The following is a 27,656-nucleotide window of genomic DNA, read 5'->3' as shown; positions in this document are numbered from 1 at the left end:
GCGATGCGGGATTGGCTTTAGAAAGTGGAAGAGATGGCACATGGCATGCCTTTCTCGGACAGTGATCATAACTACGGAGGTACGAAAAACGAGTCGAGTAGGAGAGGTAACAGACAAGGAATCCCGGCCAAAGTCATTTCAGAATTGCTGTGGTAGGCGCTGGATGCTGCTTAGGTTGCGCGCACATGATGCCCCGGACTGACTGCAGGATCCCCACAAGTCTAATGAAGCTTAGGCGCTTTAAGCCAACTCTCCACGACCAGAGACGCCTGGCTGGTGGTTGCAAAGTGTGCAGTCCAGCACGGCTAAGCAACCCTGATCGCAGATCAAAACTCCCATCTGGTGATCCGCACCTTGCCATTTCTACAGACTTTCATTGTCGTCGCCGCCAACTTCTTTATTCCTCCGGCTTAAAGCAAAATGCACCTTTGGCTCTGCCGAGTCCAGCGACCAAGCCATTGACTGCCTTCCTAAACTCACGTCAAATAAAAGCGTTCCTCAGTGCAGCCATGCCCGACCTAAGCCCGCAATCCGAGGCGCAGTCTTCGTCCACTCCAGCTCAAGGGCAGGCTTCGAATTTACAACCAGGAACGACAAAAGCGCCGGACAATCAGACTCCAGGACATCCAAGCTTTAGAAGGTACCTCTTGCAAACCCAGGCTCCCTTTTTTTCACCGTCTAACACGATGGAAATAGGCAGCGCGCATCTCGAGCATGTGGTAAGCTTCCCAATTCCTTCTCGAACCCTCACGTTGTCGCAAAGAATGGATCATGTGGAGGAGGTGGATGATACTCCTACGAAAAGTAGAGGGTGCTTTTCGATGTGCGAGTCCACGATGGTCGCTTGTTCAATTGCGGACGTCGTCGATTTATCTCGTTTGTTCATCTGGAAGACGCGACAAACCGAGAACCTCGGTCCAAAATACATGGCACTTGTCATCATCAAGACTCCAGCAGGCTATATCCATTCGCAATGAGCACGGAATCTCCCATCATGAAGCATGTTTATTTCGTGTCTGGATGCAGTAGCTAATATGACGCGGCGCAGAAACATGTCATGCACGCAAAGTATGTCAATGCACTTCTCAGTGTACTGCCACAAGAGCGATCAATTGATCACAATTCTAACATGGCCATCTGATAGGTGCGATGCGATGCAGCATCCCTTGGGTAAGGCGGAACAATGTAGTTGAGATGGATGAGAAGGTCTAATATCAGTAGGGTACCTTGCACAAATTGCGTGGCATTTTCAATAGAATGCCGCATACCTGTCCCCAAAAGAAAAAGAGCCAGTACAGCTCGTGCCAAAGATGAGGAAAGGTAAGCCCAAAGCATTTCTGTCCATGGTGGAACTCTCACTGTAAGAATGTTGTCACTGGAGCTGTCTAACACATGCACATCAGTGAAGCAGGAGACTCTCAGCAACCTCCGACGCCTACTGATCCCCGCCTCACACGCCCTTCACAGCCAAGACCGACAGCTGGGTTCAATTCCCCAGATGGAATCCCCTCCACTCAGATGTCGGAGGCGCAAGCTGCCCAGCAAGCTGCAAACAACAGCACAATGACCCAGTTCATGAAACCAAAGTTTGCTCGTGCGCCTATTAAAGAAGCTGGCAGAGTCGCCTATCTCGGCGAATCGTCGAATCTGTCACTGCTTGTTCATGACCGACATGGCACGACGGATGTAGTCCACTACCCCTTACCAGAGAACATCAGAGGCGCACGTGCACGTCTAACGGAGCCTGATCAGATGGAGATTGAGATTCTGCAGCAGCGGGGCGCATTCTTGTTGCCACCTCGAGCGTTGTGCGATGAGCTTGTCGACGCCTACTTTCGTTGGGTCCATCCCATTGTGCCAGTCATCAATAAAACTCGGTTCATGAAGAGGTATAAGGACACAAAGAACCCGCCGTCGTTACTCCTCCTTCAGGCCATCCTACTAGCTGGCTCTCGAGTCTGCACCAATCCTCAATTGATGGATGCCACCGGTTCCACCACGCCTGCAGCGATGACTTTTTACAAGCGCGCAAAGGCACTCTACGACGCAAATTATGAAGACGATCGAATCACTATCGTCCAAGCTTTGGTATTGATGGGCTGGTACTGGGAGGGCCCCGAAGGTAAGGGCCGGGAGTCGATAGAATTCGCCGACTATGCTAGGTCTAACATAGGTGCAGATGTGACGAAAAATGTCTTTTACTGGACCAGGGTCGCCATTGTGGTGGCGCAAGGTGCCGGCATGCATCGAAGGTAGGTGCAGCCAGAGCATTTGTGTAAGGGGACTGGCTGACCGCATTCTATAGTGTCGAAAGCTCGCAATTGAGCAGACAAGATAAACGATTGTGGAAAAGAGTGTGGTGGTCTCTCTTCACAAGAGATCGATCAGTTGCCGTCGCACTCGGCCGTCCCGTTTCAATCAACACCGACGACTCTGATGTCGAAATGATCACCGAAGAAGACTTCATCGAGGAAGAAGGTGATCCGAATGGCGACTACCAATCCGATCCTGTCCACGTGCAGTTCTTTCTACAATATGTCAAACTCTGCGAAATCATGGGTCTTGTGCTCTCTCAGCAGTACTCAGTTGCTTCCAAGGCTCGACGAACGAACGCCATCGATCTCACTCACAGCGACATGGCGTTAGCCGACTGGTTGCAGAATTGTCCTCGAGAAGTTTACTGGGAACGCTCGCGCCATCATTTCTGGTCAGCTTTACTGCACTCTAACTACTAGTGAGATTGTCCTTCACCCCTTCGAGACCTTTTGTTGCTGACTTTCCTAGCACCACTTTATGTTTGTTGCACCGCGCTCACATGCCTCCGGCCACGGCAAGACCAAATGAATATGACAACGTGGATATGGCCTATCCTTCCAGGACCATAGCATTCCAGGCCGCCGGCATGATCACGTCTATCATGGAGAACCTGCTTGCACATGACCAAGTGAAATATACCCCTGCATTCATGTGAGTGGGAGTTCCTCATGTGCGGCATTATTGCTTACATTCGTATAGTGTCTACAGTCTATTCTCCGCACTTATCATGCATGTTTATCAGATGCGCTCTTCGGTGCCATCGGTTGTGGCTGCTAGCCAAGAGCGAATCAACGTATGTATGAATGCATTGAAAGAGGTCTCAAAAGTGTGGTTGGTCGCCAAAATGGTCCACACTCTGTTCGAGTCCATCTTGGGCAACAAGGTTCTTGAGGAGAGACTCCAGAAAGCGACCGGCAAAAAGGCTCAACGAGCTCGAGGGAACCAGAGTGCCGTATTTCCAGGCCATTCGAACGGAAACGCCAATGGCACCTCACAGTCTGGGCCGTCAACGGCGCAAGTATGGACGGCAAATGCGACCAAGCGCAAATTTGATGATATTGACTTGGGTTTCAACGTTGGGGTTCCTGCTCCCCAGATGTCGTACGAGCGATCACGACCGCAAACACCAGCTGTCACCCCATCCCGCGAACTTCCCCAACAGCAACAGCACAACTACTTAGGTTCGCCTCCATTGAGGGACGAACACAATCTACCAACGTCAAGATCTCGTGGTCAATCTCGCATACCATCCCGGGGTCCCACGAGAGCCAATTCACCATTCAACGGGTACTCCATTCCTGCGACTCCTCCAGACTTGTTTCTGGTGACACGGGATTCGCCCAACATTTCACAGCAATTGTGGGAGAATTTCCAGCCTGATCAACTCTTCCCTGATGGAACCATAGGGGATGCCACGGGATTCGCCAGTCCTGTTATGACTCATGCCGTCGATCCTCAGCTACAAATGTCAGCGCAGGGCATGGGAAGTCAGCAGATTCCGCAGATCGACATCTCTGGACAAGCGCAACACTCACAAGTTTGGCCGCCTGGGATGCAAGGTATGATGGGCGCTGGAATGGAATTGCATGACAGCGACGGGTGGTCTACAAGCTCCATTGGGAATGCACCTGTCGCACCCACAACCTTGAACGTGGAGGACTGGTTCCAGTTCTTCGGAATCAACGGTGAGATGGCGGGGATGGGCATGGACGGGACTTAGATCAATCCAGTACCTACAGTGGCTTGCATTCATCTACCCCTATATGATACTAAATATATCAACATATGGTGGCCTCACAGATCTTGCTCCAATTCATGTTGTTTCTTTGCTTGCTCACATCAGGGATGATTCGCTGCCATGCCGAGTTCGATGGCTGTGAGCGACGGCTGAACGTTTGCAGGGAATGTCCTTGAGATTCTACAAGGGCCCTGGAACGGTAGGTGACAGCTTGAGGGATATTGTGATGTTCACATGGGATTGTGCCACCTCAGCCGCACGCATTGCCCTGGTCAGGGGCTACATCCCGTCCTTTCATTGCGCATCTCGTTCTTTGGACGCCTCGAAACTCACAACACTGTATCCGGAAGAAGGCTGTACACGAGGCGAGGTTCGTGACATTTGCCGTTGGAAAGATAAATTAACTAAGTGGAAAGACACAATAAGGTGCTCGACTGGAACAACCAGAATTCTATCCATTGCCCTCAAAACAACACCATAGACAACACTCGTGATACTTTGGTTATTATACATCTCTCTCGAACCAGCTTCATAATGCCTGGACCCCAGTCCGCTGTATCCATATCACTTCCGAGTCAGCGAAGTCAAGCGTGAAGACACGCTCAAGCAACAAGAGGACATGATTACGGAGCAGCGTATCCAAGACAAGAGGAAGCACTGGTGGTCGCGCAAGGAAAAGACACACAAGGCTGCCAGCAGCCTGAACAACAGTGACAACGCGAGCAAGACATCTTCGAAGTGCCTCTCACGAACAAGTTCCCTGTCAAGGGCGTCCACCCAATGTATGTCAACCCAGTCATCAATAGACTGAAGAGGGTACCGGACGCACTTAAAGAAAGCACAGAAGAAGGTCGAGAGGTTCGGGCAACTCACGAGGCGACATGAGTATGAGTGAAGCATCGGCGCTACAGTTTATGGATATACAAGGTGTCTGCTGGGAAAATGGACGACTTGTCGGAGTATGAGAGGATGGTGATTCAAAATAGAGCAGAAAGGATGGCGTTTACCTATAGTGAGGGTGCCGGCTTGGCTAAGGCTCGTTGATGCTTGTTGCTCCTTAGCGGCGTCGTCATACAGTACTGTACCTTCGCAACCCCCGCAAGCCGCTGCTTCTCCTTATTTGATCCGCCTGTACTCGTAAACTTACCCGTGCTTCGCTGTCCCCAATCGTTACTGCAAGTCACCTCCATCCAAGGCTGTGGACACTCTCGACCGTTATCCTGTTATCCTCGACCGAACACTTCATCACGCAGCACTTCTTGTCCTGCTCACCAGGCATCAATCTCCAACATCCAGTCGAAGACGACTACGATCGCTTCCGTCCATCCTATCCCGCGATTCTGACCACCCTATGTCGGCAGTCTCCAATGTCTCGTGTTGGCAACCAGGCCAGCCATGAACAACAGTTCTCAGACCGGCCTGTACCAGTCTGCCAACAGTAGCACTTCCACCTTACGACCTCGCGGTGCCCGTCTCATCTCCTATCTCGGTGATGACACGCTCGAGTCCAGAGACGACCCCACTGCCGTTCACACCTCCTCTTCCACCAATCCACCACGTCTCTCCAGCAGAGGCGTCTCGCCCAACAAGAACACCGCTGTCAACCGCTCCAAGTCCATCGATAAAGCCAGACACGGCCGCTCAGATCCAATACATACGAGATCACCTTCGGAGCCACAAAATCGCGCGGCCGGAGGGCAAGGCCTATGGGAGTCATGGTCCTCCTTCCAAGGACTGGCCTCGACCCTGTTGGGAAACGAAATGTCGGGCTCTTCCAAGGACAAACCAAATGGCCCGTTCAAGACGCCGATCTGGTTCAAGCAGGACAAATCATACGCATCCAAGCCGCCTGTCCCAAAATGGGGTCCCAAATCCGAGCCTTCGACCGATGCTGCACAAGGGGCTATCGAGAAGAGAAAGGCACTAGTGGAGGCAAAGAAAAGAGAGGCGCTACTGCTGGCAGGTGCGTCAGAGAATCGCGATAGCTTGGGGAGATATAAGAGAAGGGACTCCGATGCAGCGGCCACTGAAACAGACGCAGGCGAAGACGCTCTTGTGTACTTGCATAAAGTCCAGAAAGCAGATACCATGGCAGGGGTCGTGATTAAGTACAATTGTCAGGCTGAGCCTTTCCGAAAGATCAATCGCTTCTGGCCAAATGACAACATCCAGACCAGAACACAAGTTCTGATCCCTCTGGAAGGCTCTACCATCAAGGGCCGCAAAGTCGAGAGCCCTTATCTTACCAAAGATTTGTTCGACCCTGGCGTCGACAAATCTATCAGTAAGGCAACAACAACTTCGGGTTCAGGAAACGGGACGCCGTTAGCAAACGGCCCTGATCACTCTCAGAATTACCTTCCCTCCATCTCCTCCACACTCACTCGTGAGCCATTATCGCTCATCACCTCACTATCCGAGGATATCGACTTCAAGCACGATTCATGGGTCGTACTTCCCAACTCGAACGAGCCTATCGAGATACTACGCGTTCCGCGACGCGCTCTAGGGTATTTTCCTCGGGCACGACGGAAATCGAACGTTACAGCCACCGACGCATCCGCGGCTTCTACCCCCAAGACGTCTTTCGATAAGCTTCGCCATCCACCAAGCCACGCCGCTCAGATTTCTGCATCTCTGAACGCTTCACCAGTCCGCCGTCCCGTCATTGGTCCTCGACTCAATTCAGGCCGACAGCGCTCCTCGAGTGTCACTGGCAACTCTTTCGCTGATGCCCTCCAAGGCCCTGGTGGCGTGGGAACGCTACGTGGTCTTAGAACAGAAACTTCGCGGCCTGGTCCTGCGGATGACCCGCTCAATCGCAAGCTCGCGCAGTACCTCCCTGATCTGCTCCCACCAGAGGCTATACCACGTACTGGATTCAGTCTCAAACCTACACCTCGGGGTACGCCGCGCGCGAGTTTTGACTCGATACGAAGTACACGTTCGAACTCGAACAGCTCGAACTTGGGCGAAGTCGGCGGTGCAATCGAGGGATGGGTGAAGAAGATGGCAGGTGTCAAGAGAGAAAGGGGCGCCGCGATCGATAAGATGGGCGATCTGATCGAGCTGGAAACTAACAGTGAGTCTGTCGATCAGAGTGCTACCAGGGCTGGAGACGACACATCTATGTCCTCAGCGACGGAAGAGGCCCTTCTCAATGAACGTTTCCCTATGCGAGGACGAGTCAAGAGCGCCTATGCTTCAAATTCCGGTTCGGGCAAGGATAAAGGGGATTGACTTATTACATGGACAGGTGTTTATGGTGTTGCTTTATAGGATACATAGGTTATATAACTTTAGGCGTGTTGAAAGCGAAGGTAATGGCAACTTGATGGTGTGTTGGGTCGTATCTGGCGAATTTGCGACGCCTTTGTGACATCGTACTTGTGTCTACGTTGCGTATGCAGTGCGTGCCCTGTGTAACCGGGCAAGTGAAATGGTAGGAGTCTGCGGCCATGCTGGTGGCTACGAGTCACCGACGCCGACACCAACGCTCATGAGGAAACGGGAATAGGGGTTACGGTAGTAGACACTGGGCTTGTTCGCGGACCACGACAGACATCTCTTCTAGTACAGCAAGACTAAAACTTCGTTTTTCAGGGAAACTCAGATCTCAATTCAGTTCTTTGCATGACATGTTTGATTTTGAACTATGTCCAACATTGCCAGTGCCAGGTTTCGGCGCCTTCGCCTTCAGAGGCCTCGCTCTCCGCCACTGTATCTTCCACCAAACGCTTGTGGTGTAGGTTGGAAAATTTGGCTTCAACCCAATTCAAATCATCGTCCCTCCCCAGAGTGCAATAAATAAAGGTGATACTAGAAAAAAGGAAATAGAGGTACTATGTAGATGACAAAAAATTGATGGCTCTTCGTAGACGGGCATCGGGATGTTTTCCATGTTACATCATCCCTGTACAAGATCTCTGTGCGTATCGCGTCGCCTGAAGGATCAGTTCCATCCCAAGCTGTTCTCGGCCATCACCGGCGGACTGATATACGTCCGTCCAGTGCGACCTGAATTGCCGCTGCGATCGCTGTTACGGGATATGCGCCCATTGAAGCGGGTCCCGTAACTGCCACGGGCGCCAGTGACCATGAGGTTGGATTGTTCTCCAGGTCGAGGGCCACGACTTGAGTTTTCGCTGCTCGACCTCTGGTGGCCCGATTTTCTCTTTTTGTACCGACGGGCAACAAGGAACATGGCTGCACCATAAACGGCAGCGCCTGCAACAGCTCCAACTGCAATTCCGACAGACGAAGGCCGTACCGCAGAATTAGAACTAGTGCTCGAAGATCCTGGCGACCCGTCATCCGTTGTGCCGGCATCAGACGTGGTGGCTGCACTGTTTGACGAACTGACCGGTGTACCACCAGCGGCCATGGAAGACCCAGGCAGGACGGGTATTGAAGGATCAATCATGCCCATCAAGGTTACCACTGACGGATTGCTGTTGGTGTAAAGAGCCGAGTTAGGGTTCAGCAGGTTCAAGGACAACGTGTCGACCTGATCTGATGGGATGTACGCCATAGCAAGGGTGGTAATATACCCGAGCGTGTCTAAAGTATTGTATGGCTGCAAGTACTGCATCACCACTTGGCTCGAATCATCGCCTAATCCATGCGAGATACCGACAGGCAGGTATGAGAAGATTTGCGAGACGGCAGTTGTCGACGAGACCACGAATGCATAATTGAGACCGTAGGTGAAGCCGATTTGGATCAAAGTGGAGTTGTCTGGCGCGTTCGGGACACCGCCCTGAGGTTGAATAACTCGTGGCAGAGAGGTTGGAATTGAAGCTGCGCTTGATGTTGCGGTCGATTTCGAAGTCGTCGGCGCGGTCGAGGTCGCAACGACAATGCTCGACTGTGGCGTAAACACTGTAGCAGAATCGGTCCCGGTGGGTTTCACCGTGTTGGTGAGAGGCGCGGAAGTGCTGCTTTTGGTGTCCGTAGCTGTAGGCGTTGCTGTTGCAGTGGCATTGGTCACATCGGAAGACGTCACCAAGGGAGTCGCCGAGGCAGTCGTCGAGGGGACCTCAGACGAACTAATCTGGCTGGTCACACTGGCTGTACTTGTTGGAGTAGCTTCCGAAGCTGCGCTTGTAGCATTTGCGGTTTCCGATGTAGGCGATGCGGTCACTGTCGGAAGGCTTGTGCTTGCGGAGGTAGTCGTGTCTGTCGAGGACGCCGAGTTCGTGTCGGTAGCGCTGACTGAAGCAGTGCCCGATGCTGAAGTCGGTGTAGATGAGGCAGTGTCTGTCGAAGCAGACTGTGACGCAGTATTGGTATCTGTAGAAGAATTGGTGTTTGAGTCGGTACCAATGCTTGCAGAGCTTGTGGGTGTCGTGGTCGGTGTTATAGTACCAGAGGCCGAATCTGTCGGGGTTGAGGTAATGGTTCCAGGATCCGAGCTAGTAGGTGTCGAAGAGACTGGACCAGTACCCGAGAACGAGGCTGTCGAGGACGGTGTGGTATCTGTATCTGTAGCGCTCGCACTGACACTAGAGACGAAACTGCTCACAGCAGAAGTCACACCAGAAGAGTCGGAAGATGTAGTAGGATTTGCTGAGCCCTCCGCCGAGGTGATGACAGAGTTTGCTGAATTGACGTCTGATGCAATCGAAGATGCGACCGATGCAGCGGAAGACAGGGCCGAGGAGACGGACGCAATATCTGAGGCTGTGGAGGCCACAGACTCGAGTGAACTGGCCAAGGACAAGATGGATGTCGCAGCATCGCTTGCAGATGAAAGCACCGAGCTGGCGGAGGCTGTAATCGACGCTAGAGAGGCCGTGTCTGTGGGTGTAGGCGTAGAGGACTCAGTATCGGAAGCAAAGCTAGTTGGTGCAGAGGAGACACTAAACGAATCAGTGCTAGTCGGTGCAGAGGAGTCACTGGATGATTCAGTGCTAGTCGGAACCGAAGTGTCACTGCTGAAAATTGAGCTCAGGCCGAGCGTGATACCATCGTCGTCCGACGAACTTGAACTTGAGCTGTCCGATGAACTCGACGTCGAAGTTGGTGCCGGAGTGATGGACGCTGCCGGGTCGGAGCTCGTTGCAGATGGAGTAATTGAGGAGTCTGTCGAGCTTGGGGCTGGAGCAGATACTGGCCCCGTGGCGGGATCGGACGACGTAGTCACACTCACATCAGTGCTTGCCGGAGTGTCCGCCGAGCTGCTCGAAGCTGTGTCTGATGTTGAGGAACTTCCAAGGATGGATGCGACTCCAGACAACTCACTTCCCACTGACGAAAGAAGACTTCCTACTCCCGAATCAGTTGAGCTTGAACTCGAGCTTGAGCTGCTGATGTCGCTGCTAGTGTCCGTTGTCGTCCCGTTTGTGACTTGTCTTTTCACAACCTTGGGAAAGTAGTACCTGGGTTTCAGGTCCGCTCGTCGTGGATCTAATGCAGGAACAGCCTCGGCGAAGGAGACGGCCACCACCGCAGAGAGGAGGGTAATAAACGAGATCTTCATGTTGTACTTGACGAATGAAGCGACAGTTGCTGCTCAGACTGTCAGCCTAACTCTCACCAAACGCGCAAGACCGGCAACCTACTTCAGATGCTCTCAATTTGAACGAGTGTATAGGGTGAGCGTCTTTATCAAAAGAGTGGCTAGGATCAATCGATCCTCAAAGTGACAGTCAGGATCGGTTCCTGACGGATGTTGAAGGTATCGTGCGTATTGATCGACTCAGTCCGTCTGAGTAATTCCCAAGTACAAAACGCGGGCGGTCGACGCTTGCAAAGTCCAGTCGAGTCTTTTGTTCAGTCTTTCACGGCTGGGAGCAGTCTTTCATGAAAGAGCCCGACTCATGTATGTGCTCTTTGACCTAAAATTACCCCAGGACTGTCCCACAAAGAAACCAGCTGTAATTCGTACGCTTCTTCCAATGGTTGGACCAGCCAAGCGATTGTGAAGACAAAGACGATTCCCAGAATTGTGAATGTCAACTGGTGTTCGAACGTTGAGGGTCGCGGCAAGGGCGGTAAGGGGCTTCGTAGGCTATTGATTTTCGACAAGATGCAAATGGTCGTAGAAGGGAGAATTGATTCTCAAAGAGCGTGATCGATCGTGTCTAATAAATGGCTGACTGTCGAAGATTGAAAGGAATGAACGCGAGCACGGCAATGGTGGGTGCTGGCAAGGAGGAACAAAGGCGATTCGAAGAAAACGAGCGCTGTGGCCGTCAAGGCGAGATTGACTAGTCGAGGGAGAGGATTATCGGTCGCAGAACGAGAGATAGCGACCACGGCGACGTTGACGGTGCATCGAGGCTCAATGGTGATGAGGTCGTCGAAGGCGAAGTTGAGGTGTCGACGAGAGATGAACAGGTGAGAGCGTGAACGAAAGCATTGGTGCCAGAATTGGTCGGATGTCCGCTTGGAAAGGGAGAGCAAATGGAGCACTGGGATCGCATGGGAGGAATGGAGCCCTGTGCAGTTCCTGGTGCAGGTTCTAAGCTCTAACTAACTAAGCGTGTGTTGGCGAGACAAGGCGTGCAAGATCTCCTGGAAGCGTGGCGCCTGACAAAGTATCTGGTTAGCCTGTTTCCGTACCAGATTACAGGTCTAAACCCCTACGAGTAATGATCAGAGGCTCAAGGACGGCCTCCATGGCCCCCAAGTACGCTGGAGATCAACAAGCCTGCCCGGACGCGGTATGGTTAAATTACTGCCAGAACGCTCAATTTACGTGACACGACGTGCCTTTTTAACCCTTGTCACTCTGTTGGGCTCTGGCCTTTTCCTGCTCCAAGCCAATTTCACGCCCAATCTCGCGGAGAGGCTTGAAGCCTTTGACGTTGCATGCCTAACAAGTGTCCAGCGCTTTCGCACCAACAGAATGCAGTAGAGGGAACAGGAGCACTATCAAGGTCTGTCACTATCAAGGCATGATTGATTGAGGCCTTTTTTTCCTTACGACGGCAGTGCTCCGAAACAATTGGTGCGTCCAGTTGGGACCAGGACTGACACTGCAGACAGACAGTTGACCGTCGGAGAGAGCACAGCACCGCAACTCACATACCATCTCCAAGGTATTTTTGTAGGGGAAAACACGCGGCTTTGGGTTGGTGGTACAGAGCCGTGAGAGCCTCTCCCGCTCAAAGAAAGCATGGCAATTTCAGGGTCAAGGTCCCAGGAGCCAACAGGTGTGTCAGCCATACCGCTATCGGCTTGGACTGGCGAAATGGTTGCCCTCCAGTGGATAGACAAGAGTCTCCATTTGTCGCGCCAGGCCAAACTGATGATGTTTACCGTCAAATACCAATGTCGCGCTATTAATATTTCACCGCAGCTGCTGTACGTCCGGAGCAAAGTCAGAGACCGCCTAGTTGACCGGTGTAAGTATATATTGTATTGGGTCTGCATGAAGCAGACATCCTGTTCCTGCAGTTGACTGCACGACATCGTTCGTGTATGCGAGAAACAAGAGCACTCATACCCGATGAAGAACGTTGCATTTCATTATCGCTCAAACCCTGCACAGGTGAGCATCGGGTTCCGCCATCCAAAGTGCCGGTGGTTTCATTCAGGGGTAAATGCCACTAGGGGACAGGGATACAACCAAGCCATCCTCCTCATTTTGACGCGTTGAAGTTTTCATGCCTTCGAGAACTCTGACGAGCCTTGGCTTTTCTGCGATCCGAGCATCGACATCGGGGATTTTCTTTGGCGGAACTCCCCTGGCACAAGATAACAAACAACCATGAATAATGCACCTTTACGTAGTATGTGCATGCCATCATCGTTTCATATGATATTTGGTAGGTCCTTGAGCGCAATGAACTTGGGTTGGCGTGTGCTCTGGGAACTGCTGTCCTTGCACCGGCCATGCATAGGTATACCAGTTATAGTACACAATAACCAGCCTTCTGGTATGGATAATGCTACTTCAGGAATCAGGAGTGTGATGATTTCTTGCCGATCAGTAGTATTTTGACAGTTGTGACTTGGGTCAAACATTCCATCTGTTGACATGAGCATACACAGTAGGGCATGGCAAAGCACGCCTGATTGCGTCGTTCTGTTTCAGCATGATTACGCTCAAACAATCATGTTGCTGCTGCTTCGTACCGCTCATGCAAGAATACGAGGTATATATCTCACCTTGGCTTATGCTGTCCTCCTTCTTTAGCCTTGCTCACATACTGAGATCGCTCGTTTTGCAGACGTTCGCACACCTTTCTGTTAATCATGCCGAGTCTTTGCAGTCGAGGAATACGGCCAGGTCTGCACTAGAATATTGAGCTGGCTAGACAGCAAGACTCAGTCAGACTTAGTTGCTTTGGTTCAGAGCGGGAAGTCGTCCTGACTGGATAGGTACTGTATCTCGTAACGTTGCAAACGCATTCAGTTTTCACAAGGGAAGAAAAAGCATCCGACAAACAGTGATCGGATGGCAATGAGACAGAAACTGCTCCAAGCTTCTCTGTACCTCCGCCCGGCTGATGCGATGTTGCTCATCCCCTCCTCAAAGTCTAAGAGTCCAAAGTCGACTATACAGTCAGCGGGCAATATGAGAACGTGGGTATGTTCAACTGAGAACATCGATTGTCATGACACCTTTTTCCAGGCGGCTTTTTAGATGCGATACATTCTTTAGTCGTCGACAAAGTATCGTTCCCTAGACGGAACATCACGACAGTCGTGTAGACCAGGTACGAGGCGATAGCTGATCTGAACATCAGGAGTGCCTTCATATGGATGGAACGAGAAAAGGACATCTTCTCTCGAAGCAGCCAAAGTTGGCGATATCGGTAGTTGTATGCCGCAGTAAGGAATGACTGTTCAATGTGCCTCGGCGTCGGAAAAAGTGTTCTCGCCGATCGCGTCATTGCTGGGGAGCTCCACTTTTTCAAGGTCTCCTCCGATCAAAGGCCCTTCACACTTCTCATCCCGCATTTCAGTTCTTTTCGTCTTTGAGTAATATACCTCTAAAGACCATCGATAACAACATCTTCGGTGTACTACGAGTTTCCCTCAACGGACACTCTGAGTACATATGTTCTTGAGCATACTAATATCCTCGCTCCAAGTCTTCGAGCTTATTCCCCCACCGCCGTTCACCCGCCGCCACCATGTCTGAGTCAGGTTCTTCATCCACACCGCCCTTGAAGAACCCTAAGCTCAGCGCCATGAACAAGGCTTTGGCACAAGTCGATCTCGACGGCCATGATCTGCCGCCCTCACCGGCACCTTCGAGCCCACGAGGCAGTCGCAATTATGCACTTGCGACCCAATTGGTTTTCTCCGAAGGCAATGATCAGTACAACTCCAGCAGCATGCCAATTTATCAGGTCAGTTGCGACTCTCCGAGAGGCGACCGACCCATTGCTAACCAGGACAACAGTCTGCTACATTCAAGCAAACCTCTGCCACAGGGGGAATCGCCGACTATGACTACACCCGCAGTGGCAACCCTACGCGCACACACCTCGAAAAGCACCTTGCGAAAATAATGCGCGCGAAACGAGCCCTTGTGGTATCCTCCGGCATGGGTGCCCTCGACGTTATAACTCGCCAGCTGAGACCTGGCGACGAAGTCATTACCGGCGACGACTTGTATGGAGGGACACATCGACTTTTGAAATATTTGTCTACACATGGTGGAATTATTGTTCATCATGTCGACACCACAACACCTGAGAAGGTTCAGGAAGTCCTGAATGAGAAGACCACCATGGTTCTCCTCGAAACCCCTACCAATCCTTTGATTAAGATTGTGGACATCCCCACCATCTCGAGCATGGCGCATGCCGCCAACGCATCGTGCATTGTGTGCGTGGATAACACCATGCTCTCTCCGTACCTGCAAAGCCCGCTCGAGCTGGGCGCAAACATTGTCTATGAGTCAGGCACAAAATATCTGTCCGGCCACCACGATCTCATGGCAGGCGTACTGGCCGTCAACGACGAAGCTCTGGGCGATAAACTATATTTTACCATCAACGCCTCTGGTTGCGGTCTTGCTCCATTTGACTGCTGGTTGTTGATGCGGGGTATCAAGACTCTGAAAGTCCGCATGGATGCGCAACAGAGCAATGCGATGTTGATCGCCAACTTCCTTGAATCAGCCGGGTTCAAGGTCCGCTACCCTGGGCTAAAGAGTCATCCACAATATGACCTCTTCAACTCCATGGCCCGTGGTCCCGGGGCTGTCCTCTCCTTCGAGACAGGCGACATCCAATTGTCCGAAAGGATTGTTGAGTCTGCAAAACTGTGGGCGATCAGCGTCAGCTTCGGCTGTGTCAACTCTCTCATCAGCATGCCTTGTCGCATGAGTCACGCCAGCATCGACGCAAAAACGCGCCAGGAGCGAGGCGTACCCGAAGACCTGATTCGTCTTTGCGTGGGAATCGAGGATGGAGAGGATCTTCTGGACGACCTGAGGAGTGCGTTGGTGCAGTCTGGCGCCATGAACGTCACCCTTGATGGTATCCATGCAAAGAACGCCACCGTGGGCGTTCAGCACTCCGAAGAAGGTGAGCATCTAGCTGCCGACGCTGCTGCTGTCAATGAGCCTTGACAGAGTATTTTGATCTGCTCGTGCAGACCTCCCAGGATGGGAAATGACCTGTTTAACGGTGCATGTTTCAGAAGCATTCAAATTGGTGGAAAATAAAACATGGTTTCTCAGGAACTCGAAAGGAAATTCGTTTCTGAGATGGACGGCTTTAAAATCAATCTCCTTGTGAGAAGAATGTTATATGTGAATATATGATCACCTTTTGCACCATTCCTCTTTTCTGTAACCATTCAGGCACGAATGGCAGAAGCCCAAACACCATGGTATTGCTATGTTGAGACGCGCCCTTGATGGTGCTCGAGGTCAAAGGGTATTATGTGTGGTCGTAAGAGTATGTCAATGGGTATGATGTCGGAGAGTGATAAGTACGCAAGTCCACAGGCGGCAAGCGCCAAACGTGTGTCAGTATTGCATGAGTGTTCCCACAGCTTACCACCTCATCTTTCTCAGCTCTCTTGGCTTCATCCCTGTCTACGGATGGAATGTTCTTGTCACCCTCGATGCGGCAATGAATACGCCTCGTGGTGAAGGCAATACCGCAATGACATCACGGATGGAGCGCAGCAAGATCCTGACCATCAGAGGCAGGTCTGCTGGGTTCCGTGACACCAAGTCCGCCTGAGACTGTAAGAGTTTATGGCGGTCATAGATGGCGCGATGTTTCCCTTATGCTCGACATGGCAGTGTGCTCGGTTTCGGATTGAGGGAGGCATCGCAACGACATTGAACGTATAGTGCACATGAGGGCTCTGGATAATACCCACTCTCGTAGGTTCTGTGATATCAGCTTTGTCTGGAATTGAGCAAAAGGGTTTGTCTGGATTCGGACAAGCAAAGAGAGATGATGCTGTTGCTGCTGGGCAGGGCATGGATCAGCAATGATAGTCGATCTGCGGCGCGGCATGGGACAATCACTGCGATCGGGTCCTTGCCTGCGATGTTTTCAGCCTTCGTCCCAATTCCACTCGAGAAGAGTTGTGTCAATCCACCTGTTCTAGGGTTCCTGTCTCCGTCCAGGCTTTACTGCAGGTTGGTAGGGCCAAGAGAGGGCTGACGTGTTCCCTCCTTGTGTCATCCTTGCTGAGCATCGCGACCATTGGGAACTAGGTTCAGCGAGGTGTGCTGTACTTCTGAAAGTTTTGTAGTAGGGAAGGTGAAAGTAATAATCATTGAACATGTCGTCGTACAAGACAGTACGCTCCGATCATGAGACATCATAAGTATGGAGGGTGGCCTAGCGACAGGCAGCCGGGTGGGTACAAGCCTGCTCGTTGCTGCCGTGCCGTAATGCACCCTTGCCGCAGCTTTTGCATGCAGAGCAAGGTAGTCCTGCCTTTGTAGCGGTTGTCACGAGGGACAAAGTTTAAGATACGCAGTAACGATAGTGGTGTTGAATGAAGAGCGAGCCCGCCATGTCCAAAAGCACGCTTGGGGACGACGGCGGCATGCTTCGCGGCAAAATGATTTCCCAGGATCGTCAGGGCTGCATGATCAGGAAAGCATCACCACCACACATGAGGACAGAGGTGGTTAGGACAGTGACTCGCACTTGCACGTCGTATGCGCAATGTGCACTGACTGGACGCCTTCAACAAGCGTCTTCGAGGGACACCCAAGTCATCCGCAGCAGTCGCCGTGCCGCATGGGTTGGGTGATTTCCAGATTCGCGTAAACGGTTTTCGGCATTTGGTCATTGTTGGCCTCTGTCGTCCGCACAAGAAGACGTATGCCGAGATCTGACCGATCCATATCATGAGATGTACTTGACGGATACACCTGTCACTCCCTACTTACTATTCGCTTCGCACAGGAAGTCCTTGATGGAATATTGTGGCGGAGGTTGTGTAGACTTGAAGCGAGCCGCAATGTCTAACATGCTGTCATGCTCGTCGAATCAGGCGATTGAATTTGACCGACGCATGGGAGCTGATTCGCTGAAAAGACCCCGATCCGAATATACTTCGTCCAACGCAAGTATCTTCACGATCAAAATTTGGGCAGCGGCAACCCTGCTTGATATGAGTATGCTTCCTCATGGAGACTATTCAGACCCACAAAACTGGGGAATGGTCGTGATTTAGGTTCCTCTGCACCACGGAGATACCATATGTTAGGAGTATAGGATATGCACTTCATCGGAAGCTTATGGGGAAGGTCGGATGAGAGATCTTGGTAAAACCGACCTGCGAATCCTGGCGGGCCTTATATGGGTGCGTATGCGGCGAACAAGTCTGCTGCGTGTGCTGCGATTAAAGGTAAGTAAAAAGGAACCTCAGCTCGTCTTTGGAACTTTGGACCAAAGGCATCTTCGTCAGAGCAAGACGTCGCTCTACCTGTCACAGGAGTCTGAGTAGGGTTTCGACGATGGGCACTTCCGCAAGGGGCATATTTTGCACTTCTTGACATGCAAGCATGCCCCAGTCGCTGTCCGCAGCGTTTGAACCTGCAAGCTCTGGCCTTGCGTGGGGACTCAATCGTGGAGACTTGCACCATAAAAAGTCAATCCCTGGATATTCGTGGCCTCTGGCAGAGCAAGCGAGGAGTATACGACTGAGGCGGGAAGTGACGCTGTGTCATTGAGATTGAGTGCCATGTGAAACCCGAGGAGAGGATAGATGTGCAATTGCACGGCATTGTGAAGAGTCAACTAGGATGCAAAGTTGAGGTTAGAGTGGTTTGTGATGATGCCAAGTCGGAGAAACTTCGCCTTCAATATTCGTTTCCCAGGTCAAGTTTTTGACGACACTACTTGCAACTGAGATCGAAATCATTCGGACCTGTATCGACTGTATCAGCGAGATGGACTCCCGGTGTCAGCCCTCTTTGTTATGTACGACCTGAATGCGCAATATACGACGTCACACCGATGTTGTGCCGAGACCGTGGGATCTAATAGTCATCTTCCACCTGATCATGATGTTGCCCGTAATGAGAGCCTTCATGATGACCCTGATGCTGGTCACCTCCGTTGTCAGAATCAGTTGCTCCATCATAGTCATCTTCAACGTCTTGACCATCGTGGCTGTCATGACCGTTTTGGTCATCCTGACCGTGTTGACCGCGTTGACCATCGTCGTTCCAGTTATCGTGGTCATAATTCTCATGCTCCTGTCCGTCCTTGCCACCATCCCACCCATCATGATCTTCAATCTCATTGCCATGCCTTTCACCTTCGTCCTCGCTATCGTCACACAAACTCGGATCCATATCGGGCATGTCATCATTATCCCCAACCGCAACTCGGTCATATGGTTTGTGTTGCTCGGGATCCATGTTGCAATGACCCGGGAATTGGCCACGAATCGTTTGGCCAAACCATTTATAGAGCTTCCTGACACCTAGGTGGTTGGGATCATAGCTGAGATATTCATTGCTCAAGTTGTATATATGCTTCGAATGTTGATGCAAAGTCGGCTGTTGCTCGCTTTCGTCCATACCTAAAATTTGTCAATCAGCCCATTGTCCATTGACGGGCTAATGGCATGCCGCTTAGGTCGAATTATAAAGGTCTATCAGGTCTCGCACATTGGAAAGTACGCACCTTCAGCACTATGCACTTCGCCATACTCGTGAACAGCTGCTTGGATCGTTTGGAGTATTTGATTGAGCTGGTCGTCAGATGTATCATCATTCGAACCCATGTTAGTATCCTTCAACTTTTGCTGGTCGCAGAACAACGATTTTGAGGGTTACTGGCCGAATGCTGTATCTTTCAGAGCCATTTATACGATTCGTCTTGCGCTTACCTGTGCAACATGCCTCGTGGTAAAATCTATATGTGGATAATGCTCGTGCGCATAGCTTAGAGAGCGATGATGCGGTGATACGCTGACGGATACATAGGTATAGATCGGGCATGGCCGTGATACTGGGATTGGAGTGAGATGTGGTGATATGAATATCAGCTTATCAATGTCAGCGAACTACTCAAAAAGGAGATCATATATTGGTGAGCACCAATCAGACGATACATACCTTCACTGGCAGACAGGGATGTTTACAGTATTTGCACTTTAGCCCAATCAATGCGATGCAGCGACTTTCTCTCCGTATAGGGCAGGTCGCTTCCGATACGAGAAATTGGACCCAGATCAGCCTGCAAATAGCCTCATGTCAGCTTGGACGTGAGACTTGCCTTGGTAGAGGACGACCGTACTGGCGTCATGATGCGTTCGGTGCGAGGATCAGAGTACATCTCGAGTATAAGCCAAGGCAGTTTGGGGCTGATGACTTGCCTTGATGCGGCTGCGTTGACATATCACAATGTATATATATCACCCCTGCTGATGCCACTACTCACGATGTCTTGTGTTGACCTGACAGAAACTTTCACTCGCCTTGCACTCATCTGTTCAGGAGGTGAGCCACCGAGTAATTCAGTACCGGATCTTTATATTTACCACCAGCGACCCTTGACTGGGCGAGCATGGATTCTCAGAAACCGCCAATCCCATCAGCAAGGAAAAATGCACCTTATCCACCTGCAGGCGTGCCAGCTCCAGGACCTGGGCAACTTTTCCATGGAGTGGGAGGGGGAGCTGCTGAAAACGCACCTCCAAGAGGTACCACACCTCCTCCAAGTGCAGTTTACGGCAATTTGCCAGGACGAGGCCACTCTGGCGGCCCGAGTCAGCCAGGGTACCCGTTCTTCGGAGCGACTCACACGGAGGGAGATCGCTCTGGGCTTTCCACCCAGCCGGCACCAGGACTTGCAACGGGGCCGGCGGGCAATCACCCAGTGGTGAGTGGACCTGTCACCGATTTCTACGGGTCAGCAGATCGTCATGCCATGGGACCAATGCAACCGCCGGTCTTCAATCATTTTGCGACCTTGCAAAGTGCCTCAGGGGCGGCGGGACGAGCGGCTGTCAACAGTGCCTTGAATCAGACCGCAGGGAATGGTACACTTCATATGGGATCGAGCGGAATTGGAGCTTCTCACGGAGGAGTGCCACTTACCACGAACGATGGTTTCCATATGTCTGCCGATCCCCAACAGCACGCCACAATTGATCCGCACTCATCATTCAGCGCAGATGGTCGAACTCATTTGTATGCCGATGGTTCATCGAGTACCGTTGCGCCACAACAGCCCGGCCAGATGGGCAACCGCCCTGTCAATCATGTACCCGGTCAGGTCGGATCCGCGATTGAGGGACAGGCAGCGGCAGGATCGTATTATCATCCGATTGACCCGACTGCGCAGCCCGTCCAGGACACGCACGAAAGCGGGACAGGGTCTTATTATCCAGATCCCGCTCAGGCGGCAAAGGCAGCTGGGACCTAGCAGGTGCTACCATGACAAGCAGAGCCTGACTGTGTTTGCGGCATCATGACCGACAGGGAAGATGCAAGACCGATCCTTCGAAGGGGGTTGCGTTGTGCTTGGACACGTACATGCATGATGCTCAAGCTGCCATCTGGAAAAGAATATTGCAAACTGTACGAATGACCAACTATCCCCGAATGACGAGAGGTCTCACAATCGATAATCTGCTCGTGTTCAAGTAAGGCGGCCAGTAGCATTGGACAGAAAGGAGTCTTGGTCTTGCCTCGCGTCACTGGCAACCAGATTCAGCTGTAAGAGATATCCTCAGGGGAAGTATTTATCAAATAAACTGCGGAGAGTAGAGCTTAAGGGGGTTGTGACGACGCCAAGCTCTGAGGTTCTGGACTCTATTTCCCACAGGTCACGTGAAAAATAACCAAACGTCATAATAAAAAGACCCAAAAATCTGGGTGAAATGTTGTCAAAACTTGACACAGATTTCCAATCGATCTGCTTCGAGCAGGGGGGTAAGCAATATAGCCTCATCCAACGCCATACTTATCTAACTTATTTCAGGATTGGCGCAATGGTAGCGCGTGGTGAGTTAACGTCAATATTGTACTCGTTGAAGTCCATCTAACACCTTGAAGGCTCTCCTAAATGGTCTTGCTATCTCTGATCATGCTGAAAAGCCAAGGTTGAGGGTTCGAGTCCCTTGTTCCTCGCGAAGTTTTTTTGAGCTGAGTTGAGAGTCTGAGACATCTTTTTTTGACTCGAGTTGACCTTCGGTTCTTTTTTTGAAAGTTGACCTGAGTTGTACGTCTACTTGGTAAGGCTACTAGTATAAACACGGCTCAACTCAAGAATACGGTGCTCTCGATAAAGGTTTAAATGCAGTCTCAACGCCTTCCTGGCTCGCTATTGATTTCTCGCTCCAGCTTTTGTGGACATGCGTCTCGGACAAGATACAAGTAGCTTGGACGTAAGTAGTGAAACTTGTGGTATGCAATGCCAAATTGGGTAGGCAACTCATCCCGAACACGCTTACATAGCGACTACCGCCACGTGATCGCGTGTCGCTGCAGGGTACAGGTATCGATTGTCTGTCATCGGATCGCGTCGATGCAGGATGCAGTGATGCACGGTGCGTCTAATACTTTCTACCATCAAACGGGGACGATGACTCCGCGGAAAATTGATCCACCATGGAAGGTATTGGCGATGCTGCTCCGGTGGAGATCGCCATGCACAATTCAGCCGCGAATACGAGACGGACAGGTGTGAAAACAATCAGATGTCCTAGCAAGTCTCAACATGCGGATGTTTCCACTGAATGAAACCGACGACATCTGCCCCAGCTTTCGAAGTGCATTGGGGGTTGTCGGACAAACTCTGCGCCTCACTGCTTTCGAAACGTGCGTTATCCCGTGCCGACGCCGTGTCTGCTGTCATCACATACTAGTAGTCGTGTCGAATTCTTGAATTTGTCTCTGATGACATTGAGTTTGGAGGAGAGACTTTGTTAACGTCAATGCTGGACATATCTCAAGGCACAAGTAAAAGAACGTTCACATTTTCCGCTTCTGGAAAATTCTCCTTTACCGACTTTCCGGATCAGTTCTTATTGTGCAGAAGCATACAATCCTCGGTGCCACGTGGGATTGTGATCAGTGACGTGCAGGTCGACGGGAGTCTAGACGCTCCGGCGTTCCACGGAGGAAGTCTATACCCACGGTAAGAGAAATCAGGACAGCGCTAAATCATTGCCCAGACTTTTCGACCACCGTTCTCCTTCCCGATTCGGTGTATATCCGGTCATTTTATGTGTTTCCCCGGAGGACGTTGAGCGTGCCGTTCTACGAAGCTTTTCCAGAATAACTTCACCTTGCATGGACTATCGTCATGATCCTCTTTCGGCCGGGTCATGCATAGTCCTGGGGAAGGTGCCGGGTCCTCTGAGTAGCTCTCCCATCCACCACTGATGCTTGGTCCTTCTTGTTGGACGCTCCGGCGTACGGTAACACTGCCCAAAGTACGTTCGCATACCCAGGACATCTTCGTGGATCTCCGCTAAAAACGTGGCAATGATCCCTACCTTCAGTATGCGGGGACCGACAGGCTGGGCGTGCCAGGGTTGATCCTGGTCCTCACTAAGCCCTTTAGGCCTTTTAGTGTCTCCATCATGTTCAGGAATGGTGGAAATGTCCTCGGCTGGACGTGTCCAGTTGGGTATGGTTCGGATTCACGACTCAAATTGTCGTCAATGGAGCCAAGATGGTATCTGAAAACTTTGCCATCTGGGTATTGTGGTGAAAAATGACCTTGCAAGGGAGTTCATGTAGGATCTGAGACTTGATCAAATCCTAACCTTAAGTACAGCATCAGAAAAACGTGGTGGTATTCGCGGTCCGCAGACTTTTGCACATTCCTTTGGTGGAACAGCGGTCAACCTTGGGCGGAACCGTCTTGGTTCTAACAATAGTCTGACCAGCCGTGACACTCACCCCTCCGAGGAGGTAGCATAGTCTGATTGAAAGTTCTTCGTGGTAGACAGTACAAAACCTTCAGTGACAGTTCCCTGCGGGACACGTGGAAAGAAGGAGTGAGGCCCATGGGGTTGGAACTTTCCCTTCGAATGCGCGGAGTTACACTTTCAACACTTCCCATTTAGCGAAGAAAATTGGTGGATGTGAGAGTAAAGTTCGCTCCAGGCTCTTTGAGGGAGGTGCAAGTCTGGCCTGACAACGGGAGCTCTTTCCTTGCATGTGGTCCGTCTGAGGTAGTACAGGCTTTGTGCTTTCGAAGGAGAGCATTCGAAACGAAGCTCGACATGGGGGTCATCTTTGCTCGGATTCTGACAATGGTGAGACCCGCACAAACCGAACATCTGCAGTGATCGAACTGTTCAATCTTCCGGTTTTGCCATGGGCGCTACTTTCATGATGCTAGTATTCGAAAGTGAGGTTGGTAGCAGAGATGGTTCACTTCGAGTACTCGGTACGATATTTGGGTATTTGGGAACAAACTCCGGAGGTAAAAATTGGAATTACTCCCGGCCCTACCTCGGCACCGTTCATGTCGTCGAGTTGTTTTTGATCACGTCTAAAATCCCATCCTCCATGTTGAACCTTCAAGATTCGTTTTCGTATCGGCGCGGAAAGTCACCAGCAGACGTGTGCATCCTGACAGCGGGACACAATGCATGTACAAGCAGTCGCACCCTTCCCCTTCATTCAGGTTTAGGCTACAACGAGTTGCCCGTGCAGACGCGCGACAGTCCGCAAGATGCCCTTCTCCCATCACAGCCATTCCGGTCAATTCTGTCCAGGCCATGCGCGCGACAGTCTGGAAGACGTGGTCTTGGTGGCCATCTCCAAGAAGATGCAGATGCTAGCAATGACGGAGCACATGCCCCGGCATGACCAAGATCGATATCCCGAAGAGATCGATGCAGGGAGGACCCTTGCATCTCAGTTCGACAACGAAAGCGCCTATTTCGCCGAGGCCTCGAGATTGCGGGAGAAGTACAGACAGCAGATCGAGCTACCCATTGGTTTCGAAGGCGAATGGATTCGACCCGAGTCAGCCGACCTTGTGCAGCGGAGCATTGCAACGCACCAATATGACTTCTTCATTGGATCAGTCCACCACGTCCATACAGTCCCCATCGACTATGACAGCGAGATGTACCAACAAGCACGCCAGATCTCGGGTGGGTCGGACGAGAAGCTTTTCGAAGACTATTTCGACGCTCAGTTAGCCATGCTGAAGGCTCTCAAGCCGCCTGTGGTGGGACACTTGGATCTCATTCGACTGATGAGCGACAGTCCCAATGGCAGCTTCAAGGCTATGCCTGAAGTCTGGCGGAAAATTCTGCGAAATCTTGACTACATTTCCTCATACGGGGCAATCCTCGAGATCAACACTGCAGGTTTACGTAAGGGCATGGATGAGCCTTATCCAAAGTTAGAGATCTGCCAGGTAATGTTTACCCCACGAATACCACAATTGTCCAGCGAGAAACTCATGGCGTAGGCTGCTTTGGAGCGAAAGCTCCAATTCTGTCTCTCTGATGACAGTCATGGTGTGGACCATGTCGCTACGAACTATGGTCGATTGTTACCTTTTCTTGATGAGGCAGGCATCACCACTTTGTCCTATATACGACGTGGCGGTTTTGCCCAGGGAAAGATAGACCATCGCTTTCCATACCTAGGCGTTGAGGACGTCGGGCTGCGTGAATTGCGCTCTCACCTGTTCTGGAAGAGCTTAGAGACCCCTAATCACTAGTCAGGAGTGATTGGTCGGGGTTGCATGCTTTGCTGGCAACTACGCACAGCGTAGGGCAAGTGATGCACTAAGCACTCACTGACGAACGTTTGTCAGAACGTGGGATGAATGCACATGCTCGACGGCCTTGGCTTGTTGACTTCCTCCACCGATCACTGATATATCTAAACAAGGTAGATCTATGTGCTCCTCCTTCACCGCCATTGAGTCGGGTGATCTCCCCGAGAAACTCCATGAGACAGAAAACAGCTGATCCAGTGTTTTATGGGGCATCCAAGCCGGAGGAGCATACAGCAAAGGTGCAGATCCTTCGGAGAGGACGCCGTGTCTACATATATGATCGGGTCTTGAGGTGTGATGATTGGTTCGGCTAGCCACGATGCTGCAAGGGGTGGACATGGGATTTTATGGTTTGTGGTTGAGCGTTGCAGAAGGCCACCATGCTTGGCTGACGGAGGAAGGCGACGATGCTTCGAATGCAGAGGTCAAAGTTGGCAGCAAGACGCTGTCTTCCTGTGGTCGCATGCTGATCGACACTGACACTATTTTGCTCTGATGGATATTTGCCGTGCGGAGATCGGCCACAATATGAGTAGAAAAAGACCAGAAGGCTGGTGAAGATGTGTTCCCGGCGCAACCCGTGCATGGCAACACTAGCCAGCATTGCTGATCCAGGGTCAGGGTCGGGGTCGGTGTCGACCACCTGCAGCACGCACCGAGAGCTAAGTTAAGAGACTCACACACAATTGATGCAACTGCTGAGTGGAGCTTTGTCTATGGAAGACCAAATCCAAAAGGCAGCGAGGGAAGGCATGAATCCCAAATGTCGGTCGATCCGAAGCTACGTACTTTGTACACACAGCGCTGACAGATGCGTGCGTGCGGAGCGCAAGGATGGGGCCCTGCAATCGGGACCAAGCAAACCTCTATTTGGCATGGTGGGGGATTGTAAAGCCTCCAGTGTGCCTCCAAATAATGCCTGCTTGCAGCTCAAGTTTTGGAGGCAGCAGGGCGTGGACAGAGGTGGGTAGCAAAAGTCCTGGATGCGTAGAGACGCGCCGCAGAGACAATCCGAGTCATCGTCATGAACGGTCGGAAAAATCCCTTTGGGAAAATCGTAAGAGGCTTGAAAGATGCTTCTGTAGCGTAGGGTAGCACTGTAAGGTGGTGCTTTCTTTTTTGGTCTCCCCTTTACGTGACTGTAGGTACGTACCTCTTGAGACTTGTTCCTTCCAGTGCATCGTGTTCCGTTTTCCGGGCTCCATCGTCGTTCGGTAGTTTGGTGGCATCCGACGTCAATATTTTTTATCCTTTCGGCTCGAAATACACCCATGCAGCTTTTTCTTCCTTGCGAGGGAATAGTGTTTCGAGGCGGTCTGCATAGTTTCGAGTTTAATGCTTCAAGGCGTCATCCCCACAGACGTTTTGATGTCTCGGGAGGATCGCCTTTTGTTGTTGAACCTTTCCTCTGCTCGCATCTGTTGTCGTTATTCCAGGGACGTGGCCGCATCAACGGGCTGGTCGGAGAATCCCGTCTCCCTTTCACCTTGCACCAGGCCAAGTCCCGGCGTCCCGCAGAGTCGTGAATCCAAGTGCTGCTAGACGACGCCAAATGCCAGATCATGACCCCCTCTGGGTACGTACCTCTGCAGGTGGAGTAGGTCGTGGCGCTGTCGATGCAATATCCGCTGTATCTCAATGGTCAACCACGCTGTTGGGTGACTTGGTTCCCGCGCCTGGCTCCGATCATGCCAAAGCCTATTTGGCGAACAGCCATGACCCATCGACCTTGTCCAAGACGAGATGCTGCAGCAAAACATGGCGTTGCGCCATCCTCCGCTTTGGGTGTGTCACACTTGACTTTCTGGCCCCATTATGCGCAGCCAGCAGGTCAAACAGTCAAACTCCTCTCGGGGTCTTTTTCCACCCTTGAGTTGCTGCAAAAAAGAAGATCTCAACTCTAATTGACAGCTGACACTTGGAATCCAGTTTACTGGAGACGCGAAAGACTTTTTACTCCTAAAGGAACGAGGAAAAGGGGAAAGTCGAGAGAGAGAACATGCCAGTTAGTGCATGCCCCTCAGTTGTTGCCCCTCCATCTGCAGCGTGCTGTTGATACCAGGGTATGTTCCTCTACCCCAGGCCATCATCGTCATCGTCCATTCCTCTTCAACCCTGCCGCATCATTGCTTACATTGGTGGTATCAAAGGTGCGCAAACTGTTTCCTTTTGGAAACAAGAGGATTTCGATTCCCTAAAACGCGAATCTCTTCACCGTTTTGTCACATAGGGTGGCTTGCGTCAATCCCTTGACTTTTCTTCCGCGATCCCGTCCTTGCCCCGCCATTACAGGAATTTTTCCTCTAGGCTGACAGATCATTCTTCCAGTGTTCATACGTTCGCGGCCGGCTCGTCCTGATTAACCCCTGATCCCTGCACCAGTCAAACCAACGTCCGAAGAGACGGTAAGCTCCTCAAGACCCGGCCTTTCGCTAAAGCGCTGTCAG

General features: G+C 51.4%; 8 protein-coding genes across 8 annotated transcripts; 6 read left to right on the top strand and 2 right to left on the bottom strand.

Annotated features, from left to right (window-relative positions):
* Positions 1 to 33: 33 nt before the first annotated feature.
* On the top strand, positions 34 to 1,314 carry EDD37DRAFT_297874 (uncharacterized protein). The gene is made up of 4 exons (XM_062811180.1): positions 34 to 640; positions 697 to 719; positions 1,049 to 1,170; positions 1,222 to 1,314. The coding sequence occupies exons 1-3, from the start codon at positions 186 to 188 to the stop codon at positions 1,114 to 1,116; spliced, it is 546 nt and encodes a 181-aa protein (XP_062674082.1). The 5' UTR covers positions 34 to 185; the 3' UTR covers positions 1,117 to 1,170; positions 1,222 to 1,314.
* Positions 1,311 to 4,036, top strand: EDD37DRAFT_606971 (transcriptional regulatory protein; the record flags this gene model as incomplete). Its single annotated transcript, XM_062814939.1, has 5 exons — positions 1,311 to 1,360; positions 1,404 to 2,252; positions 2,306 to 2,734; positions 2,785 to 2,967; positions 3,016 to 4,036. The coding sequence occupies 5 exons, from the start codon at positions 1,311 to 1,313 to the stop codon at positions 4,034 to 4,036; spliced, it is 2,532 nt and encodes an 843-aa protein (XP_062674081.1).
* A 1,057-nt stretch (positions 4,037 to 5,093) lies between these two features.
* EDD37DRAFT_297907 (uncharacterized protein) lies at positions 5,094 to 7,649 on the top strand. The gene has a single exon (XM_062811181.1). The coding sequence runs from the start codon at positions 5,450 to 5,452 to the stop codon at positions 7,292 to 7,294; it is 1,845 nt and encodes a 614-aa protein (XP_062674080.1). The 5' UTR covers positions 5,094 to 5,449; the 3' UTR covers positions 7,295 to 7,649.
* A 284-nt stretch (positions 7,650 to 7,933) lies between these two features.
* On the bottom strand, positions 7,934 to 10,924 carry EDD37DRAFT_298334 (uncharacterized protein). Its single transcript, XM_062811183.1, has 2 exons — positions 10,614 to 10,924; positions 7,934 to 10,564 (listed from the first exon to the last, which is right to left on the bottom strand). Exon 2 carries the CDS (start codon positions 10,533 to 10,535, stop codon positions 8,007 to 8,009), a length of 2,529 nt encoding a protein of 842 aa, XP_062674079.1. The 5' UTR covers positions 10,536 to 10,564; positions 10,614 to 10,924; the 3' UTR covers positions 7,934 to 8,006.
* Positions 10,925 to 14,142: 3,218 nt separating this feature from the next.
* EDD37DRAFT_559787 (cystathionine beta-lyase) lies at positions 14,143 to 15,590 on the top strand (the record flags this gene model as incomplete). Its single annotated transcript, XM_062813815.1, has 2 exons — positions 14,143 to 14,361; positions 14,415 to 15,590. The coding sequence occupies 2 exons, from the start codon at positions 14,143 to 14,145 to the stop codon at positions 15,588 to 15,590; spliced, it is 1,395 nt and encodes a 464-aa protein (XP_062674078.1).
* Positions 15,591 to 18,075: 2,485 nt separating this feature from the next.
* EDD37DRAFT_298228 (uncharacterized protein) lies at positions 18,076 to 19,602 on the bottom strand. The gene is made up of 3 exons (XM_062811182.1): positions 19,566 to 19,602; positions 19,132 to 19,495; positions 18,076 to 19,027 (listed from the first exon to the last, which is right to left on the bottom strand). Exons 2-3 carry the CDS (start codon positions 19,229 to 19,231, stop codon positions 18,480 to 18,482), a joined length of 648 nt encoding a protein of 215 aa, XP_062674077.1. The 5' UTR covers positions 19,232 to 19,495; positions 19,566 to 19,602; the 3' UTR covers positions 18,076 to 18,479.
* A 221-nt stretch (positions 19,603 to 19,823) lies between these two features.
* Positions 19,824 to 21,201, top strand: EDD37DRAFT_624505 (uncharacterized protein). The gene has a single exon (XM_062816167.1). It carries the CDS (start codon positions 20,017 to 20,019, stop codon positions 20,875 to 20,877), a length of 861 nt encoding a protein of 286 aa, XP_062674076.1. The 5' UTR covers positions 19,824 to 20,016; the 3' UTR covers positions 20,878 to 21,201.
* Positions 21,202 to 23,980: 2,779 nt separating this feature from the next.
* EDD37DRAFT_297788 (Polymerase/histidinol phosphatase-like protein) lies at positions 23,981 to 25,187 on the top strand. Its single transcript, XM_062811179.1, has 2 exons — positions 23,981 to 24,840; positions 24,895 to 25,187. Exons 1-2 carry the CDS (start codon positions 24,145 to 24,147, stop codon positions 25,147 to 25,149), a joined length of 951 nt encoding a protein of 316 aa, XP_062674075.1. The 5' UTR covers positions 23,981 to 24,144; the 3' UTR covers positions 25,150 to 25,187.
* The last annotated feature ends 2,469 nt before the right edge of the window (positions 25,188 to 27,656 follow it).

This window comes from Exophiala viscosa (genome assembly GCF_022695815.1).
Source record: "Exophiala viscosa unplaced genomic scaffold EDD37scaffold_2, whole genome shotgun sequence".
Classification (NCBI taxonomy): domain Eukaryota; kingdom Fungi; phylum Ascomycota; class Eurotiomycetes; order Chaetothyriales; family Herpotrichiellaceae; genus Exophiala; species Exophiala viscosa.
Note: the sequence above shows the minus strand (reverse complement) of the source record. Positions and strands in the feature narration are given on the sequence as shown.